Source organism: Meles meles, chromosome 4, assembly GCF_922984935.1.
Source record: "Meles meles chromosome 4, mMelMel3.1 paternal haplotype, whole genome shotgun sequence".
Taxonomy (NCBI): Eukaryota; Metazoa; Chordata; class Mammalia; order Carnivora; family Mustelidae; genus Meles; species Meles meles.
Window position 1 is genome coordinate 106902916 of NC_060069.1, and position 22885 is coordinate 106925800.

Below are 22885 nucleotides of genomic sequence, written 5' to 3' on the forward strand. Positions count from 1 at the left end.
GCTCCATGCAATAGGTGCCCTCTCTATTACCCTCCACCTGGTTCCCCAACCTCCCAACCCAGTCTCTCATGGTTCATCTCCCCTTCCAATTTTCCACATCTCCATCTCCCCATGTCCTCCATGTTCTTTGTTATGCTCCACAAATAAGTGAGACCGTATGATACTTGACTCTCTCTGCTTGACTTATTTCACTCAGCATAATCTCTTCCAGTCCCGTCCATGTTGCTACAAAAGTTGGGTATTCATCCTTTCTGATGGAGGCGTAATACTCCATCGTGTATATGTACCACATCTTCCTTATCCATTCGTCCGTTGAAGGGCATCTTGGTTCTTTCCACAGTTTGGCGACCGTGGCCATTGCTGCTATAAACATTGGGGTACAGATGGCTCTTCTTTTCGCTACATCTGTATCTTTGGGGTAAATACCCAGCAGTGCAATTGCAGGGTCATAGGGAAGCTCTATTTTTAATTTTTTGAGGAATCTCCACACTGTTCTCCAGAGTGGCTGCACCAACTTGCATTCCCACCAACAGTGTAAGAGGGTTTCCCTTTCTCCACAACCTCTCCAACACACATTGTTTCCTGTCTTGCTAATTTTGGCCTAAAATAGAATGTCTTTACTCATCACCACCAACTCTTCTTATCATTTCCACTTTGGTAGATTATGTTTCTTAATGGTTTGATAGGTGTCTTTCTAGATCTTTTTCAATGCTATAACAAATTATTTTAGCTCAAATAAACTAGCATACTTTTTTAAAGATTTTATTTATTTGAGAGAGAGAGAGTGCATGGTGGGAGGGGGAGTGCAGAAAGAGAGGGAGAAGCAGGCTCTCCACCAAGCAAGGAGCCCAAATCCTAGGCTTGATCCCAGGACCCCCAGACTAGACGTAAGCCCAAGACAGACACTTAAGCAACTGAGCCACCCAGGTGACCAATTGACAGATAATTTTGGTTGTTTTTAAAGAAATGGTGTTGCAAAGCATCAGATTTTTCTTTTCCACTCAACATATGTTAGCTATCTTTCCATACTGGTGTCTTTTTAATAGCTGCCTTGTACCATATTGTAGAGTACTATAATTTATTTAAGTACTCTCCTAATGGTGGGTACTCATGTATGCTCTTTTTCAAGTTTTTGCTATCAGAATCATATATTTTTATGTATTTTTGCTCAAATATTAGTGTATTTGTGTTGAATTAATTCTCAGACTTTTCAGGTCATTTTTCAGTTTGATGGCCGATACTAGAAAGTTTTATTTTTTAGTTAATAGACTTACTCTTTTTTTTTTAAAACGATTTTATTTACTAGAGACAGGGAGAAAGGGAACATAAGCCACGGGAGTGAGAGATGGAGAAGCAAGTTTCCCGCTGAGCAGGGAGCCTGATGTGGGGCTCAATCCCAGGACCCTGGGATCATGACCTGAGCCGAAGTCAGACACTTAAGGACTGAGCCACTCAGGCGCCCAATAGACTTATTCTCTAGAGCAGTTTTAAATTACGAAAAAATTGAGATGATTATCTTTAAATTGCGAAACTTTTCCAAATATGTAAAGCAAGTTTTTCCTTTAAATAACTTAATCCACATAGAAAAATCATTTGTTTACTGACAAAAATGGAAAAGCTCATATTCCCTTTCCTTTTCCAGCTCATACTATTTCTGTGATTAAACTTCTGAATTGGAAGGTAATTATAAATAAAATAGCCATATCATACTTGGTATTCTTATGCACAGTAAATTTAATATGAAATAAACTTGAAATTATTTATCTTTTATCCATAAAGATCATATAGAAAAATGATATTCGGTGCCATTTTATCTTAATTTACAGCTGTAGACAATGAAACCAGAGACTGTCTTCAGAATACATATAACCTGAATAGTGTACTGGCAGGAGTGGTTTGTCGGAGCAGCACTTGCCATAGTGATTCGGTGTTTTTGCAGGTACACACACCTACACAGTACTCTTCACTTATACTTGTTTTTCTTTCTTTATTTGCAGATCAAAATTGACAGTATGTATTGTAAATTGCTAATCTATGATGTATATACTGACATAATCCTGCATGAATAGGACAGTTCTTACCATTAATAAATTTAAGAGCTGGTTAATCACACATATACTACTATTTAAAAGTTTCTAGAGAAGGGATGTTTATCTACATCTAGAATTAGTTTTGAAGAAAAGCAAATCTAATCACTTTGACAGACTTAAAAACACAGATGTCAACATTTTGAGATATAAGGTATTCGTATTAAAATTGCAAATTGAGTTGGCATCTAGTCCCAGTCTGTTGAGGAAACATTCTACAAAAAATTAAAGCTATAGATTTAGTCTCCTTTTGTATAGACTCAAAGGTCTCATACAGATATTTTGTTGAACCTAAAATGCCATGAGTTGCAAGAAAGGAAAACATCACCGATTAATCTGACATGCAGTTTTAAAGATGGCAAAATATGAAAAATATATATATATGTATATGTTTTAGCGTGTGTATATGTTTAATATGGTTAAGTGAACCAGGTTGATGACAAGATGCTCTGTTTGAGATAGATTATATAGAAATGTGTGGAATCAGGAGATGAGCCCTAAAATTCTTAGTAGTCTCATTACTTTATGTTTAAAAAACAGAACCATTTTGAGAAATAGAAAAATTCTTGCTCTAAACTGCTTCCTAAAATGGTGACATGCTCAGAATGTTCTCAGAAGTCCATGCTTACAAGCATACAGTATGTTTTTATATTTATATTCACTAGTATTTTCTTATTCTTAGTGCATTCAGCTTCTGCAGAGATTAACATACAACATCAAAATTTTCCATTCTGGTGCCAATATAGATGAATTAATTACCTTCCTGATAGACCATATGTGAGTATGCAACCAAGCAGTAACCAAATAATCTGTTGATTTATTTTTAAAGTAAAACTATAATAATTTGGTTTTTCTTAGATAATATTTTCCAACTTTTTTAATTGAGTGGAACTCCAATTCTTCTTTACTCCTTTTAGATGATTTCAGGGATCAAATGGTATTAACCAGCTTTAATTTTCATGACAATAATTTATGAAATGAATTGATTTGAACAGAAAAAAAACTGTTGCAACTGAAAATTTTATGCTTATGTTTAATCTTGATAGGAGAATATATGAATGAGATAGAACATGGTCATCCTGACAATTATTTCCATATTTCTGTGCTATAATCGAATAAGATCACTTAGTTTCAGAATATGAAATGAATGGTCAATATTCAAAGCTTGACTGTCTTCACATGTTAATCATTTTTGCAAAAGAAAGGAGTCGAAATTACTATAAAATAGAGTAATTTAGAATGAACTTAATGCTTTTATCTTTTATTATCTTCCTTAAAACAACAGTCAGTCTTCTGAAGATGAGTTAACAATGCCTTGTCTAGGATTACTGGCAAATCTTTGTCGACACAATCTTTCTGTTCAAACATACATAAAGACTTTGGTAAGTTTTGCATATTCGTAGTGGGTTCTATGCTTAAAGAAAATTATGTCCATATTTTTCTTTAAAAAAAAATTAACAAGAATTCTCATGTCTCATCCATCTGACTCATCAAACTTAAGGAATAGATTGACACACAATTAACTTGATGTGTTCCAACCTTTGCACATGTTGTATTTAAGATGGTAAGTATTAATAAAAATGTTGAGTACTAGAAGTTTTCCTTCTCTACAGCATCCCATTATTTCTTACGCTGAATAATTCAAGATATGCTAAAGTATTTTGTACTAATAGAAAGGATACACATCAATGGCAACTCCACCATAAAGATCCATGAATAAATGACTACAACTACCAGCACTTGTAATGAGTGAAGGCACACGAGTTAGGTTAGCCGAACCACTGTTAGAAATATGTCAAATCAAGAAAGTTCATTGATTCTCTAAGTTACTTTGTGAACAATTCCCCTGCTGTGCAATATCCAATATTACCTGTTTATTTCAAATTAAACAGTATCTCATTTGTTTATGTATTGGAGGTACTTTGGAGGTGGAAGTTGTCTTGAGCCATAGAAGTGTTTGAGTAATATCTTAAATTGATAAGGATGTTTAATTAAAAGTTTACCTACTCTGTGCAAGATACACTTTCTACACCAAAATATAAAACTAATTATTTTTTATTCTAATTTATTTAAAAATTTTTTTCTTTCTCAGAGTAATGTGAAATCTTTTTATCGAACTCTTATAAGTTTCCTGGCCCATAGTAGTTTAACTGTGGTTGTGTTTGCACTTTCAATATTATCCAGTTTGACATTAAATGAAGAGGTTGGGGAAAAGGTAAATATGATTTATTTTTATTATTTTTGAAAATAGTTTTGAAATTTATATTCTCTGGTATTTTTAAAGTTACTGAAACTTTGTTAAGCTTTAGAATGGTGTCAACTTAAATTTTTTTATATGATATACTTTCCTTAATTTGCTTTTAAGCTGTTCCATGCTCGAAACATTCATCAGACTTTTCAGCTAATATTTAATATACTCATAAACGGTGATGGCACATTAACTAGGAAGTATTCAGTTGATCTATTGATGGATCTCCTTAAGAATCCTAAAATTGCTGATTATCTTACCAGGTATGGCTCTCTGAACAAATTTTAAGACTTGCTTTGTTTTGTTTTTCTTTTCAGTGAACCAAGATATGTTTGTGATGAATAAAACTGCCTTTTCAGATTTAGTAAACTGGGATTCAACTAATGAACAAGGGACTCAATTGAAATGTTTTGATGTGCTTTATTCCCATTCTTTTTGCTTTTCTGGCCTGAAATGTATGAGTATAAGAACATGGGGGAGGGGTGTGTTTCAGTCTTTGTCTTAGATAAATAATGTTGTATCACTCTCTAAAGAGTATACATCTTAATTAATCTTTTCCAGCATCAGATTTAAATCTTGAACATTACAGTTTTTGGAAAGACATTGTTATTATAGGGACATTCATGTCAGTATATTTGTCTTTTTTGCATAAAAATGAATAGCATTTTCTTCATCACGTGCCTCTCTTCTGTCATAAGGTAAAATGAGAACATATGTTTATATGCCCATTCTATCTCAGTGGCATTTCATGTGATCATTTATCTTTTGAGATCAGTTATCACCTGTTTTCCGGAGAGCTCATGCCCATTTAATAGCTCTTATTTTTTAGGGCTAGGGAAAGGGCAGAGGGAGTGGAGAGAGAGAATACTAAGCAGTCTGCACACCCAGTGCAGAGCCCAAGTCAGGGCTAGATATCACAACTCTGAGATCAGGAGCTGAGCCGAAGTCAAGACTTGGACACTTAACTGACTGAGCCCCCCAGAAACCCGTTGCCCTTTTATATCTTAAGTTAAATTTTCCCAATGCTTCCGCTGCTTTGTAGTCATGGGTTAGGAAATTGTAGAAATTGCTTCAAAGAGTTCAATTAATCATTCACAAATGAGAAGATAATTATGGAGCCCCTGCTGTGGTCAAGTATTGGGGGAGGTGGGAGTGTTAGCAGAGACAGGAATTTGAACACATAGCCCCTAATCTTTGAGGAACATGGAATCCAGGAACTGTACAAAGACATAGTCCTAGATTTTAAAGAACATAGAATCTAAACATTAAAAAAGCAAAAGCTAGGGGCGCCTGGTTGGCTCAGTTGTTAAGCCTCTGCCTTCAGCTCAGGTCACAATCCCAGCATTCTGGGATCAAGCCCCACATTGGACTCCCTGCTCAGTAGGGAACCTGCTTCTCCCTCTCCCGTACTTGTGTTCCCTCTCTCTCTGTGTCTCTCTGTCAAGTAAATAAATAAAATAAAATCTTAAAAAAAAAAAAAGCAAAAGCTAACCACTAGGACAAGGTTGACAACTACCCATATGGTTAATTGTTTTACAGAACCGAGAAGCATTCACATTAGTAATGGATAGTTAGAAAAAAGGCAGGCAGGGACAAGGGGCCCAGCCCTAAGAGGAAAGGATTTTACACCATCCTGAAAGAAGGCTCTCCATGGTTTCCACCGTGATAGGTAGATGACAAAAGTCCTGATTGGGTGACAGGCTCATAGAGGATTAATCAGATTAAAATAGCCTGCCAACAAGCCCATAAAAACCATTAGACTTAAAAAATCTGGTGGCAACCTCTTGGGTCCCCTCCCTCTTCCAGAGCTTTGCACTGTCACTCAGTACACTTTGCTTTGCTGTCCACAACTCTTCATCTAGTCTACCTCTTCATTCTCTGAAGCAGCGGGGACCAAGAACTATGGGCACTAAAGGAAAAGGGATCCTACAACATTGGTGGATAAGAAAATGTTCTTCCAAAGTGCCCTTCCTTTACTTGTCCTCCCTTTATCTGTTCTAAGAGTCCTCCCAGTATACTCTATGTAACACCTGTCTGGCCACCAAATAGTGCTTATTTAACAACTTCTAAGTAAACAGGGTATACCTCTGCAGGAGGACCAAAATATAATCTGATTTAGCATTAGTAAGGGATGCTTAATCCCTTCTGTAAATCTCATTTCCATTATCTGTTTTCTTTTTTTATCTAGCTTGGAACTCCAGAATCACCTCTAGAAAGGAAATGTTAAATAGTGTTATCTTCTTTTTATTTGCTGTACTATTTAGCAAAATATTCCTAAATCTGTTCCAAAGTCTAATGTAATGTCTAGGTCCCTAATCAAAACCTGAGAAAATCACACTTCATGAATTCATATTCTACGTATTCTACGTATTCACTGTCTCTAACTTTATCTGGATAGCGCATCTCATATTTATTCCCAGCTTTTTCTCACATTTCCTACAGTGGCCTTTTCAAATATTTAATACTTGGCTCTTGCCACTTTTCACTCAGAAGATGACCTTATCTTTGTTTCATGGGGAAAAAAAAACAAACTGAATCCCATCTGATTGAAATTCTTTCAAATTTTTGCTCTTGTTAGTGTCATCTTGTTTTGCTTATAAAGACATACCTTGGGGCGCCTAGGTGGCGCAGTCAGTGAAGCAGCTATCTTCAGCTCAAGTTGTGATCTCAGGGTCCTGGGATCGAGCCCGGCATTGGGCTTCCTGCTCAGCATTGAACCTGCTTCTCCTTTTCCCTCTGCCTGCTGCTCTGCCTACTTGTAGTCTCTATCTCTCTGTCAAATAAATAAATAAGTAAATAAATAAATACATCTTTAAAAAACACATCCCTTTATTCTATACATTAAATCTCATTCTGTCCTACTTTTTTAACAGTATCTTTTGTCTCTTCAATGTCTCCTATCCCATTGACTCCCTTCACTTATATTTGACTTTCAACATTTCCCCCAACCATATGTCCCTTCTACAATCTATGATCTTTCCATTGCATGCAAGGTAAACAAAATTCTCAGTATAGCCCTCTAAAATCTGATCTCTGGGAACCGCTCAGCCTTGTTTCTTTACATTTTCTTATCTACTTTTCCCTCATCACTTCAGACAGTAAATAGAATCTCCAACTTGCTAGAAATGCCTTTTGTGTATTCATGTGCTATTTCCTCTGAAGTACTTCTGCTGGAGAGCTGGAATAATTTTTGCTTTATATGTCTAATTCCCGTTTATTTTTTAAGATTCAAGTGTGGGAAACCTCATCTGATCAGGCCTGTCACACTGAGTCTGGATTCAGTATTCATCCTCTTAGCATTCTATATATTTCTCTATGATAGTGTTATATTTTACATTATATAATATTCTATGTTTCCGCCTTCATTCATAGCCTATTAGCTCTCTCACAGAGCATCGTTCTCCCAAACACAGGATGCACTAGTCACATAGACAATAATGTGGGTGGTACCTCTAGTAGCTCTTAGAGTTCTGTAACACAAGGCCCTGCTCCTTACCTCTGTATCTGCAGAACCTGATATAATGTCTAGCTGTTTTAAGTGCTTTATAAATAAATAGCTGCCTAATTTATTAGAACAATTCTTGAATTTTTACAAACTGAAAGTAGCTTTTAAAAAAAAAAAGCAATCAGGGCGCCTGGGTGGCTCAGTTGGTTAAGCAACTGCCTTCTGCTCAGCTCATGACCCTGGAGTCCTGGGATTGAGTCCCACATCGGGCTCCCTGCTCCGCAGGGAGTCTGCTTCTTCCTCTGACCCTCGCCCTTCTCGGGCTGTCTTTCTCTCATTCTCTCTCTCCCTCTCTCTCAAATAAATAAATAAATAAAATCTTTTTAAAAGATCAAAGTACTGAAAGTTTCAATGATTTATTTATTGCCACATGAATCATTGTTCTTTCACTGTTCAATAAATAACAGCCAATTTATGTTTATCATAGTGGTGGAATGTTTTAAGTTTTAAATATAAATTTTTCAACGACTGTTCTATATTAGAAGCTCAAAATAAATAGATGAAAGAAAATATACTTAAGTTTTATATTTATTTTGTATATAAATCCTTTTGATGTATCAATTTTATAATTATCATTTGATGTATATTTTTATTTTAAACTTAGGTATGAGCATTTTTCTTCATGTCTTAATCAAGTACTAGGTCTTCTTAATGGAAAGGATCCTGATTCTTCTTCAAAGGTATGTAAAAATATGACTTTTGTTTTAAGCTTTTGAAAACTGCAATGTGCAGAAAAAATCTTAAGTTTGCAGCTGTCTGAATTTTTACAAATTGAACACAGTCATACAACCATTATCTAGATCAGAAAATATAGCATTACCAATACTCTAGAGCCCTTCTCAAGTCTTCATTCATGGTACTAAAAATTGTTTCACAGTGCCTAATGAATATATGTGTACCGTGACACAGCAATTCCACTCCCAAACCACGTAGCCAAGACAAACATGTGCATAAGCTCATCAAAAGACATGTAGAAAATGTTAAATAGAAAATGCAATTTTAAAAATGATATTATTTTCAGATTTTTTAAAATGTCAGATGCTTAGGAATAAATCCAACAAAACACATACAAGTTCTCTACTATGAAATTATAAAACATTGAGAGATATAAAAGACCTAAATAATACAGATATACCAAGTTCATAGATTAGAAGAGTTTCAAATTCATACCAGGTTTTAGTGTTTTGTGTGTTTGTATTTGTTTTGATTTTGGTATATGTGGACATTGGGAAAGTCTAAAAATAACTAGTGCTATCCTGAAAAAAATGAACAATGTTGGAGGAATTCTAAATACTACCAGAATACCAAGACTTACTGTAAAGCTGCAATAATTAAAACAGTGCAGTACTGTCATAAGGATAGACAGCTAGCCCCCTAAACAGAGTACAGTTTAAAACCAAACCATAACATATGGTCTCCTGAATGATAACAGTGCATTTCTGAAAGTATGGTCATTTCAGTAAATGATACTGGGTCAACTAAATATCAATATGGGAAAAAACTGAATTTTTTTTCCTACCTCACATCAAATGTGAAAATCAGTTCCAGAAAGACTGTAGATTTACATCTGAAAGGTAAACAGTGAACTTAGATAAGAAATGCCTAGCAGAATATCTTTACAGCCTTGAGAAAGGCAAAGATCTTTTTAAATAGGAAGCAAAAGCACAAGCTGTAAGGAAAAAGTTGATAAAGACTGCCAGTAACACAGCGGAAGGCAACCCACAGCATGGGAAAAGAGATCTCTGATACATGTATACAACAAAGTACTCTGATCTAAAATATATGTATTTATTATTTTATATATATTTAAAAACGTGCATTTATAATTCAAAGAAACACTGAACTCAACAGATAATCTGAACAACAAAAAGAAATGGTCAATAAATATGAAATTGCTGTTCAACTTTATTAATCTACAGGGAAATGCAAATTTAAATGATAATGTGATGCTACTATGTGCCCACCAGGTGGTTAAAATTAAAAATATGAATAGCATCGAATATAGATGAGAATATAAAAATCCCATAAGGTTGTAGTATTCATGGGCTGAAAATTGGCCCAACCACTTATGAAAATAGGTATTATCTAGAAATTTTGGACACATGCATAGAGCATGAGCCAGCAATTTCACTCACCCAAATAAATACATACATTCACCAAAGGCCGTGTGTACTGTACTACTCCTATAAGGCAGGAATTAGAAACAATCCAAATGCTATTAATAGTGGAATGGGCAGATAAATTGTGGTGCATCTGTATATTAGAGTACTACACAGCAATTAGGATGACTAAAGTGCAACTGTGTGCAATAATATGGATGAATGTCAGTAACCTACTGCTGAGCTCAAGAAGTCAGAAGGAAGGGTATGCACTGTAAGATTCTGTTTATATATAAAGTTCCATGTGACTTGTTTTATATAAACTGGCAAGCTCATTAGAAAGTGTAGAAATAGGGGTGCCTGGGTGGCTCAGTGGGTTAAGCCTCTGCCTTCGGCTCAGGTCATGATCCCAGGGTCCTGGGATCGAGCCCCACATCGGGCTCTCTGCTCAGCAGGGAGCCTGCTCCCGCCCCCCTCTACCTGCCTCTCTGCCTACTTGTGATCTCTCTCTGTATCAAATAAATAAATAAAATCTTTAAAAAAAAAAAAGTGTAGAAATGCAAAGATGCAAGAATAGCTAAGATAAAATTAATCTACAGTGTCAGAAATCTGATGAAGAGTAGTGACTGAGGCATTGTCTGGGAGGGACACAAGGGACTTCAGGAGTTTTAGTAGAATTCTCTTGATCTGGTTGCTACTTACACAGATATGTTCACTTTGGTAAAACCATCCACCTTTGTACTAGTGATTTATTACTTCTGTACATTATACTTAAGAAGTGTATATGAGAAGGTATTTTCTTACATGGGTGTACTATGTCTCTGGTAAGGGAAAGAGAAACTGATGACATTGCTTGCCTTCAGGGAGTGTAGCTAGAGATCAGGCTGTTTTGTTTGGCCATGGAACCAAGTAAATGTATTACCTATTCAAAAACAAGTACTATAATTTATATTTGAAAATGAATAAATCAAGGATTATCATTGTTACATAGTAAATGTTAATGGGCTGAATTCTATTAAAATCAGATGCTGTCAAGTTGGTCAAAACACAAATCCCAATTATATGTCATTTATAAAAATACAAGTAAAGGTAGAAAATATGTGGATAGGCAAAGAGATGCCAGTGATTTATTTTAAATGATAGGTTGGTAGTATATGAAATTAGGTAGAATTTAACTTAGCTAATAAATAGGTTGGTGTGGGATGTTGTGTGATGTTATAAAGGCCCAATTTATGATGTAAAGAACTGAGGTGTAGAATAGAGGAGCTAAAAGTTACAATGTCAAAAGCGTGCACACAATGTAGAAATAGCCATACTTAAGTTTTAAAGCTTAGGAATACCACTTTTCAGTATTATCTTAAAGTATGCTTTATAGGAATTCTCAAATCTCAGCATGATTGCAAGTATTTCTATTTTTTTTTTCAGTATAAAAACAAAATGTATCTGTGCTTTGAAAAACAAAAACAAAACAACTAAGAACTATAGAAAACATATGATATTAGTTGAAGTTGTCCTCCTTTCTTTGGCTCTCACAGCTCTGCTTCCTAGGAGTAACTACCATTAACAAATTTCTTTGTAACCTTGTGGTACCTAATCCCACATTTTGAAAAATATTACTTAAAGAAAAATTGGAAGCTGTCTTTAATTTTTGTTTTAAAGTATCTTCTTTAAAAATGTGTCATTTTTCAGCTTGATCACTTGGTTGTTTTGTACATTAAAGGCCAATGAAATTGACATTTAACGAAGACTTTATATTGCACAGGTTTTAGAATTACTTCTTGCCTTCTGTTCAGTGACTCAGCTGCGCCACGTCCTCACTCAGATGATATTTGAACAGTCTCCATCTGGCAACACCATTCTGGGAAGCCGTTCTAAATGTTTAGAACCTACAGTGGCTCTACTTCGGTGGTCAAGCCAACCTTTGGATGGGTCGGAAAACTGTTCTATTTTAGCCTTGGATTTGTTCAAGGAAATATTTGAGGTAATATAATAATAGACAAATTGACTTTACCATTTAATGATTCTCAGTGAACAGTTTACTTTCAAAAACATCCACAATAAACTAATTGTTTATACACTTTAGGAAAACATTTAACTAACTCCCTTTCTTTCAGCCACTGAATTTCCTTTTTTTGGGCAAAGTCAGGAATGTTGTGTTTTCTTTTTTTGCACTGAATAGCTTATATATACTCCTTTCAGTGTAATAAGTAAAAGTATTTGCTGAGATTTTACAGCTTGTTGTCTGCCTACACTTCTTGGAGTAGTCACATTCTGTTCCTCCATCTAGATACTGTCTGCTGTCTTTATTAGCCTATTGAGTGGACTAATATAGGAACATTGGATTCAGTCACTAAGATGCAGTGGAACATGTCAGACACTGCTAGGCACTTGGGATATAGACAAAAATTCTTTCCCTAGAGGCCATTACATTCTGATTTATTATACTGTCTAGCTCACTTAGCATTCTGTACTATTGTACCTGTTTTTGTACTCATTCTGCCTACCACACTATCTTCTTAGAGTATTTCTCTCATGACTGGATCCTATGCACAAACAAAAATGTGTATGAATGATTAAATATATTCGTCAAAGATGATGCACAAATTACTCTGTTTTATGTTGGTCTTAACTGTTAATCAGTTTTAGCATTTAAAAAAGTCTTCAAGATTCTGATGGAAATTATTCATGATTGTAAAGTATTAAGACCAGTGATAGTTATTTAATTATTGTAATTGCACTTAGCAAATTCAAGATTTTTGTTTTCAAATCATGGGCACAATCCCTGGGAAAGTCTTGTTTGCAGTTAAGTAGCTTAAAGCCTTATTGTTTCACTTAAGAAAAAGGTCACCATAGCCATCTAAATGGGATAAAAGGGTAGATTTTAAATAGGAGACACAGGTCAATTAAATATTGAAGTAATTTATAAGAGATTTGATGAGAACGTTGCTGCTTGGTGATGACTCTGCGTTCTGTATTCCATCTTTATTTTTCATCACTGGTGGTGGTTAATTCTCCAGGACGTTGTAGATACTGCTAACTGTTCCTCAGCTGACCGTTTTGTGACCCTTCTGCTGCCTACAATCCTTGATCAACTTCAGTTCACAGAACAAAATCTAGATGAAGCCTTATTAAAAAAAAAATGTGAAAGGATGGTCAAGGCCACTGAAGTTTTGTTAAATATCCTTTACTGTTAAAACATGGGAACTAGCCATTCATTTTTTTCTAGCATTACTTTTACTGCAATTTTGTCTTTGTTTGTAAATGTGTCACTTCTCATACTTGTATATCAATTCAGGATTATTGAATTGGAGTTTAAAGTATAGAACTAATTCTCAATGAGGAGCTATGAAGAAGTTGTCCAGAATTTTTTCCCTTATTTTTCTAGTAAAACTTTTAAACTAAAGAATATTTCATAATTTTTAAATTTTTAAACTTTTTAAACTTGATTTGGACATTTTTACTGCAATTTGAGATTAAGAGATACATTCTAAAGTAACTGCTTTATTACTTTCTAATGCTAATTGCTTTCTCTGGATGATTTGTGGGGCCATCACTGGTTCAATATATCAGAGAATAAACAAACATTGGTAGAGTTGTTAGTATTTTAGCTTATATTCTAATTTTTACTGAAAGTTAAAGCCTCTAGAAATATTTTAATAAAGATGATATACTAGGTCATAAAAAAAGACACATATTATCAAGACAATTTCATTCATTACAAAAAAAGAAAACCTTGAGTTCAATTAGTGTCACCGCCTAACTTCTGTATTCAGGTTTTCTCAGGTCTTTTCTTGTGTTTGCTCTTTTCTTTTAGATCAGTTAATTCTAAGTCTCTTGAAGCCCAAGTCCCATTTTTTTTAAAATATTTCATTAATTCGTTTTTATTATTATCAACAAGGAGCCTTTATATCTCAATCAGATCTTTTATCTTTACCTGGTCAAGTTTCCTTATATCTCAGCAGTAAGAATTTGCTCAACTTCGTCCTGCTCTAGAGCAAATTCCACATCTATTTACTCTCAGAGTTACTGCTCCTTAATTTTCCTCTTCCCTACAGCAGGTGATTCTCAATCCTGATTATGTATTAGAATTACCTGAAGAACATTTTAAAAATCCTGACACCTGAACCTTACTTCCAGCAATTCTAACTTGATTGGAGTAATCTAGAGCCATGGTATGTGGGCAGTGGGGAGATTGTGATTGATTGATCAAACTACCCACATAATTCTAACATGCAGCTAAAATTGAAAACCACTGCTGTAGAGACACATGATTATTTTGCTTGATCGTTGATATCTATCTGTAATATATATAATATTGGTACCATTTTAAGCCAAATTTGACACTTTTTAAATGATACTCAAGTTAACTTTTAATATTACAAAATAGGAAAAAATAACTTTCCTTAGTTCAGCAAATATTGAACTACTGTAATAAGCTTCTAAGAAAATACTAACATCCAGCAGGGTAACAGACGTGGTGTCAGTCCCATCTCTTGCCACTTACCAATCACTTAAATGCTCTAAGCTCTAGTTTCCTAATCTGTCATTGAGCTAATGTAACTGATTATATGGAAGTGCAGTGACAAGATAATTTGTATGGAATCACTCTAAATACTGTAAAGTGCTATGCAAATATAAGGGTTTTTTTGAGAATTTTTTGTTTGTATTCCTTAACAAAACTTACCTCTGTGTGGAGATGATTCTCTAAAAATGCATGTTGCAAAAACTCTGACTACTATCAAATGTACCACTTTGATAGAACAACAATTTACATACGGCAAGATTGATCTGGGGTTTGGAACAAAGGTAGCAGATTCTGAATTGTGGTGAGTATATAAAATCCAAATGGCAAAATGGTAATACCAAACATAATAAAAATCAAAAGATCTAGTGATTCTCTCCTCTTGGAGGGTAATCCTTGGGTATGCACTATTAACTCAAGGTGTGGCAGGGAATTAAGTTTTTTCATAATTTTTTAAAAATTCATTCAATTCATAGATTACATGCCTTGAAGAAAGGATAATCTTAACATCTGTGATTTGTTTTTCATTGTTTAGGTTTGTTTTGTGTTTTAATTTTTGATTATCCTGAAGTGTCTTTCATAGTTCTTTTCTGGAGGTTCTTTCTGACATTGTCTCAGTAATTTTTATGTTTTAAACAAAAAGGCATTAAAAAACAAGTCATTTTTTTAATTACCAGGAAATCAGTTACTACTGAAGGTTTCCTACTAACAAAGACCGTTCTTTTCCTAAGCATGTAAAGACTTATGGTTTAAAGGTGAATTTTCACTGATAGTGATGAGAGAGATAGATTATTTTGTCGCTTCTTTTCCACATGAATTAAGTCTATTAACAAATCTTTATTGAGGACCTGAATGCTAGACATTGATTTGTTCCAATTTCCATAAATGACATAATTGTCAATAATTGTGCTCCTCAAGAACAAGGATTACTTTTTTTTTTTACTTTTTTATACTCCTTTTGTGGTATGAGGCTAAGAACATGGCTTAGTATAATTTATTTGATAAATGTAAGGTATTCTGTATTGCTTAAGATTGCCCTTTATTGATATTCCAGTGAAAAAGCTAAAAATTAAGTAGGTCATTTTGCTGATGCTGCTGGTAATTTGGCTCAGAAAGTGGAAGCTCAGTGGTATTTGAAATTCGAAAAAGAAAATACTGTCTGAATTTAGACTGTTAATGCCAATTTGTTCTTTTGGGGGGTTATAAGGATGCTGGTCTCTGTTATATTTTTACTTCTCAAAAGAAACAATATCTTCCTGAGGTTTAAAAACAAACAAAAGTGTTGGTTTTTTCAGAATTTCTGTAAAATTATGGACAGAAATAAAGTTCTAAGAAACTTTTTGGTTATCTAATTTAAATATTTATTTTTAAGCAAACTTGCTGCTGATGTAGTTTTGAAAACTCTTGATTTGATGAATAGACTTAAGCAGTTGGTTCCTGGTATGGAAGTAAGCTTCTATAAAATCCTTCAGGTGAGTGTAAACTCTTCAAATATTGAAGTTTATTCATACATAAATGCTTCCTAAGTATGAGTTTCTGTTTTAATATTTTGAGGTTTAGAAAGTGTTTCTCTTAGAATCGGCTATCAGAAGAGAGTTAATTGCCTTAAGTAGCTATTATATTCCCAGTACATGGTAATTTTACATAGTTTTGCAGGAATTGAACTTAAATGCTTGTGACTATAATGTACAGGATGTTCATGATAGTAGAGCTTCTTCAGCCTTTTTCCTTTCTTGTGCCATACTTTAGGTTTCTTCGTTTATTTCTAAGGGGGAGTGGTATTTGTTTTAGGGTTTTTGTTTTTGGTTGGGATTGATGATGTAGAGTGTTAAGGGGATAAGGGACACATTTGGAAGAAAAGGACATGATTGTGAGTGATAGTAAGACCAGAGAGGGTATGCAGAGAATAGCCGACTCACAAATTTTGATGATGGTAGCTGAATAAGAGCTCTAATGTTTACCTTGATAGCCACAAAACCTGACTTAAAATAGATACTTAGCAAACATGTGTGAATTGAGTTACTATAATAAACAAAGATGGTTCTGGTCTGTATAGACAGGGTAGAAGCCGAAACTGAAACCTTATACAGGAGCCCCTTGTACACTTTGGAGAGCATAATGCTGAAGAGATGGGCTTCAGATGTTGACTCCACCCGTCAGTCAAGTCAGTGCAGACTTGAGCAAGCTATTTCACTTGTCTGAGCTCTAGCTTCCTTAACTACAGAATGAAAATAATGAATTCCCCTCCACGGGAGCAGTTATGAAGGGTTACAGTGACAGTTATGGAGATAAAGCCCAGCTTTTCTTTCTTTTTTTTTTTTTTTAAGATTTTATTTATTTGGCAGAGAGAGATCACAGTAGGCAGAGAGGCAGACAGAAAGGAAGGGAAGTAGGCTCCCCGCCGAGCAGATAGACCGATGAGGGGCTCGATCCTTGGACTCGATCCTTGGACGCTGAGGATCAGCTCATGACCTGAGCTGAAAGCAGAGGCTTTAACCCACTGAGCCACACAGGTGCCCCTAAAGCCCAGCTTTTAACATGGTTTTGTGGCATAAGATTATACTTGAGTACTTACAAGACCCTCAACATTGTAAAATGTAGATAACTATAAAGGATTCATATTTTAATATTTTTTCTCTGTTAACAACTTAAAAATTGGGTCAAACTGATTTTGTGTCAATTAGATGTTTTTCAGAATAAATGATTTGGAGCTTACAGTACTAATGTAAAATATTTACTGACATGAAGGACTTATGTGTTAAGTATAATTGTTTCAGCAACAAAATTAGAATTTTTTTAGTTAATTTGAATTTTACTTTTTTTTACTTTAACTGGAAATGATTATTTTTTCTTACAGTCAGATTTTCTTTTAAAGGTAGCTGGAAAAATAAAACAATAATTCAAAACATCAGTCAGTTGTGGATCATTTTTTTTTTTTTTAAAGATTTTATTCACTTACCTGACACAGAGATCACAAGTAGGCAGAGAGGCAGGCAGAGAGAGAGGAAGGGAAGCAGGCTCCCTGCTGAGCAGAGAGCCCGATGCAGGGGCTGGATCCCAGGACCCTGGGATCACAACCTGAACCGAAGGCAGAGGCTTTAACCCACTGAGCCACCCAGGTGCCCCTGTGGATCATATTTTAAATTCATCATAATATGTAAGATGTGATTTTCATAGGCACAACAAAACTTTTGCCAGATTTTTTTAAAGCTAGTGTTCATATTGACTGCATAGATAATTATAACAAAGTAAAGGCTAATGAATACATTCAAACAGCAGGTAGAAACCTTTCAGAATTTGCCTGGAATTATTTTATGGTTTAGCTCTGTTTACTCACCTTGCTTTAAAAATCCTGACATTATTTATTCTTTGTGCCTGTTGTTTTTTGGTTTCTTGATTTGCTTAGGATCCACGCCTGATTACTCCCTTGGCTTTTGCTTTAACATCAGATAATAGGGAACAAGTACAATCTGGACTGGGAATATTATTGGAAGCTGCTCCACTGCCAGATTTCCCTGCTTTAGTGTGAGTTATAGTCATTTGCAATGTATCTCTTGTGGTCCTGGAATATCCTGCTGTGTTTCTTTAATAGTCCTCAATATAGATAGATTAGAAAATTTGTGAATCAGAGACTTCATTATATAACAGTTGGTAATTTTTCAAGTGATTTCAGTAACTGAAAAATTTGATTTCAGTAACTGAAAAGACCGGGTGTATACTCAGGGAAAAGCTAGCGTCAGGTGGGTTAAATGTTTTCCAGGCACTATGCCTCTCTCTCTCTCACTTCCTCTATTTGACATAATAGCTTCTGGACTATGCTTATTTCTTACCAGTTTAGTTCTTACATAGAATGAGCTTTCCCCGTGTCAGCTATACTAAAAAAAAAAAAAAGACGTAGATGTGAGGAAGAACTACTTCAGCTTAAGGGTTTGCCAGAGGATAAGATGGGAATCTGCCCTAAAAGATTAAGCACTTAATAAACAACATGGCTTTTGGGACTAAAAAACAACAAAAACAAAACAGGAAAGAAAACAGCTTCTCTTCCCAGTTGTTTAAATAAGTCTTTTTTTTTTTTTTTTTTTAAGATTTTATTTATTTATCTGAGAGAATGAGAGAGCATGAGAGGAGAGAGTTTCGGGGGACAAGCAGACACCCTGCTGAGCAGGAAGCTGAATGTGGGACTCAATCCTGGGACTGCAGTATCATGACCTGAGCTGACCTGACCCAAGTGCCCTGTTTAAATAAGCCTAAGCATCACTTTCATTGCCGAATCTGGGTCATTTGCCAATGAAGGACCTTGGCAGATAACAAGGGTTCAACTATGAGAACTACATGAAGTGAAAGTTAATTTGCAGGCAGTGGGAGTATTTAAAAAAAAAAAATTTTTGTGCTTTCATCAGAAAGTAGAATAAATAGTGGCCAGGCAGAATTGTCCACTATTCTCATTGATTTCAATCATTAGGAGAATATTTGCTATTTTTCTGTTGTTAAAGATTTTATTTATTTGAGAGAGTGAGAGAGAGCATGCACAGAAGTGGGGGGAGGGGCAGGAAGAAGCAGGCTCCCTACTGAGCTAGGAGCCCCTGACATGGGGAAACATGGGGCTCCATCCCAGGACACTGGGATCACGACCTGAACCAAAAGCAGATGCTTAACTGACTGAGCCAGGAGTCCCTCTGCTATTTCTTTTAACTGACTTCAAAACTTATTTTTCAGAATTAATAATTTAGTCATAAATTAAGAGATTAAGAACTGTGGAGAACAAGACCTAGAGACTACATAATCAAAATTCTCTTCATTGTAAATATTTTTAAACAAATGGACAGTTAGGGAGTTTCTCAAGTTAAGATCTGGAAATGATCTGTGAAGCTGCTTCATTTTGTGGTGGCTTGGTTGCTCCAGTTGTGGTAATCTGACATAAAGGAAAGGCCCTGTGTTTCAGAATGGAATGCTTCAGCTTCACTGAAAGTGGAAGTCTCATCCTCTGTCCCTGTATATGAGATCTTCCTATCATTTCTTTGTATCTTGGCTGCCCCTATCTTACATAAATTACATAATTTTCTCTTTAGAAACTATGTCAGGTATTCATTTATTTTATTTATGTCTTTTTATGCCTTTGTTTATATCATCTTAGTTTAATAAGGTAAATTTATATGTTGGATGGATGGGTGGGTGTGTACTTAAGTAGGTTTTTTTGGTATACGTTTCCATCTGGTGAGGGCCAAGTATGTGCCAGGCCCTCTTCTAGTCATTTTAGATATTGCAGTAAATTAGACTGGGACCTCTGTCATATGGTTTACATTCTAGTTGGGAGACAAGTTAAAAAAAATTAAGTTTCATTATGTGCATGTCAGTATGGGTGTAGGGGGCTTTCTGAGAAAGTGAATTTGTACTGAGACCTGATGATAAGATGGAGCCAACTCTATACAGATCTGGTGGGAAGAATATTCTAGTAAAGGAACAGCTCATTCAGAGACCCTGTGGCAGGAACAAGACATGCTAAATGGAAGGGGCAGAATGGGAGTCAGGTTAGTGAGAAGATTCTGAGTGAGAAAGGGTAAGAATGAAGGACATAGGTGAAGGACAGGTGATGTTACCCATGGTAAGAAGGATGTTCTTACCAACAGCAATAACATTGTACTTAAGTTTAACAAATAATCCATACTTATAGACTAGTTCTAATGTCTCCAGAAAAGAGATGAGATTGTCATTATAAAGGATTGTAAGTAGAAAAGCATTTACTTGACAATATTTAGGGTATTTTCCAAAATGTGGCTTTATCATAGACTCCAAGATTATTTCAAAAATATTTGAAGGCTTATATTCCCAAAAAAGATCCATTCTAAATATTCTCTAATTCTATACTAACTACCCTTTCCTCTTTTTTTTTTTTTTAAGATTTTATTTATTTATTTGACAGAGAGAGTGCACAAGTAGGCAGAGAGAGAGGGGGAAGCAGATTCCCTGCCAAGCAGAGAGCCCGATGCGGGGCTCAATCCCAGGTCCCTGAGATTCTGACCTCAGCTGAAGGCAGAAGCTTAACCCACTGAGCCACCTGGCCACCCTCCTCTATTTTTTTTTTTTTTAAGATTTTATTTATTGACAGAGAGAGTGTGGTACAAGTGGGGTGGGGGGAGCAGACAGAGAGGGAGAGAGACAATCTCAAGCTAGTGCGAAGCCGGTGGCAGGGCTCTATCTCACGACCCTGAGATCATGATCTAGGCTGAAATCAAGAGTTGAACCCTCAACTGATTGAGCCACCCAGGCTCTCCTTCCACTATTTTTTTTGTAATTCATCCATCCATCCATTCATTCATTCATTCATTCATTCATTCTTTCTTCCTATTCAGACTTGGAGAAAGTATAGCAGCAAACAATGCCTATAGACAACAGGAAACAGAACATATGCCCAGGAGAATGCCCTTGCAATCACTAAATCACAGTCTTCCAACATCAGTAAAATGTTTCACTCCTCCACTTTTGAAAGCTAGAGTTCCAGGATTGAACATTGAGGAATTAATAGAGAAACTTCAGGCTGGAATGGTGGTGAGTGGTAAATAGCCATTATAAATGGGATTCTGCCTGGTACATACCAACTAAGTATCACTCCTGATTATAACATTTATTTAAATAACTTAAGATGCCACTTTGATCAATGAAACTTTATCTTTTAATATGAAAATAACAATATTCTAGAAAGTTTGGAAAGAAAGAAAAAAATTAGCCATAAAATTCCCACATTTTAACACCAATAATTTTTCCCCCAGTCTTCCCCAGTTAGTCTACCCTCATCCTCTCTGTCCCTCTGTTTAAGAAATATATCCCACAAGCATATCAAGTCCCACCCAGATACTCTTCTGCAATAGCCAGGTTAGCGAAATGTTTGTGAACTGCCTAATATAGGATTAATTTTTTTTTTAAAGGTTTTTTTATTTATTTATTTGACAGAGAGAGAGAGAGAGAGAGAGATCACAAGTAGAGAGGCAGGCAGAAAGAGAGGGGGATGCAGGCTCCCTGCTGAGCAGAGAACCCAATGTGGGGCTCGATCCCAGGACCCTGAGATCATGACCTGAGCCGAAGGCAGCGGCTTAACCCACTGAGCCACCCAGGTGCCCCTAGGATTAATTTTTTTTACTTTGTTACTCATTAAGTTTTAATGATTTGGTTTCACACTAGGCATTTATTTTTTTATTATATTGAGTTAAAATTTTCTGATTTTTGACTGTTGTATTAAAACTTAGGTAAAGGAACAGATTAATGATGTGAGAATATCTGACATAATGGATGTATATGAGATGAAACTGTCCACATTAGCTGTGAGTACAAGCTTATTTTAACTATACGTAACAGTTGAGCTTTAATAGATGTTTTTCTGGTAAGTGATAAAGATTAATGGTTTGTTTTCTTACAGTCCAAAGAAAGCAGGCTACAAGATCTTTTGGAAGCAAAAGCTCTAGCCCTTGCACAGGCTGATAGACTGATTGCTCAATATCGCTGTCAAAGAACTCAAGCTGAGACAGAGGTGTGTGCAATACAAAGACTTATCTGATATGTAGAAAAATAAATGAAGCAGAACATGTACAAAATTTTAGTTTTATTTTTGTTAGTGTTTGAAGTAAACTGTTCTCAGCATTTGACTACTCCCTCCATCTTTAAACCCTTCCCCCTTTAATTTCGGTCACCCCAATATCTTCTGATTTTCTTTCTACGCTAATGGATATTCTTTTCCTATATCCTTTAGGGACTTCTCTTCCTCCATTCAACCCTTAAATGTTGGGTTTTCCTAAGTTATGTTCTAAGTCCTTTGCCCTTCCTTAAATAGTCCAAGGATTCAGTCATTACCAGAATGTTAATGCCACCAGTTTTATATGCTGAGCCCAGATACTTTCCACTAAGCATTAATGCTTCCTGTATAGCTCTTTCTAAATATATAGCAAATACTTCCAATTCAGTATGGCCAGTCCTGAATGCATCACCCGATTCAAAAATTTACTCTTTTTTATATATTCCATCTTGTTCTGAAGAGTTCCAGACAAAAATCCTGGAAATCATACAGTTTACTTCCTACAGTTAGTCATTCACCAAATCCAGTTGATTCTACCTTCTAAATATTACTTTTTTCTGCCTTGTTTCTTCTTGCTACTGTTTGCTACAGGTCAAATTCTTTTCATTTTTTATATGAATCATAGCAGAGCCTCCAGTTAGTCTTTTTACCTTCAGTCTGGAGTCTTCTTCTCACCCACCCTTTATGTGCATCCCAAGTCATCTGTCTTTCTGTATTTGATTCCACCCTCTCTTGTTCCCCTACAGTGATTTCTGAGGACTGTAATCTGATTTTATTGCTTCTGTGGTATATACCCTGCAGTGGCTTACCATTTCACTCAGCAGATGATTTTAAATTCCTTAGTTTGGCACGCAGGATTC

At 35.4% G+C, this 22885-nt stretch overlaps 1 protein-coding gene across 2 annotated transcripts in view; it reads left to right on the forward strand.

The window, feature by feature from the left end:
- CIP2A (cellular inhibitor of PP2A) overlaps positions 1–22885 on the forward strand; it is a 38911-nt gene that overhangs the window by 5517 nt on the left and 10509 nt on the right. Inside the window, exons 3-16 of one of the 2 annotated variants that reach the window (XM_046001414.1) lie at positions 1827–1939; positions 2770–2864; positions 3373–3469; positions 4180–4302; positions 4453–4598; positions 8445–8520; positions 11702–11920; positions 12957–13116; positions 14624–14765; positions 15834–15933; positions 17868–17986; positions 20812–21004; positions 21703–21777; positions 21873–21983. In XM_046001414.1, coding sequence (XP_045857370.1) covers positions 1827–1939; positions 2770–2864; positions 3373–3469; positions 4180–4302; positions 4453–4598; positions 8445–8520; positions 11702–11920; positions 12957–13116; positions 14624–14765; positions 15834–15933; positions 17868–17986; positions 20812–21004; positions 21703–21777; positions 21873–21983 — 1769 coding nt within the window. Of the gene's footprint in view, positions 1–1826; positions 1940–2769; positions 2865–3372; positions 3470–4179; positions 4303–4452; positions 4599–8444; positions 8521–11701; positions 11921–12956; positions 13117–14623; positions 14766–15833; positions 15934–17867; positions 17987–20811; positions 21008–21702; positions 21778–21872; positions 21984–22885 lie in introns of both variants that reach the window. The other variant, XM_046001413.1, reaches the window with a different exon arrangement.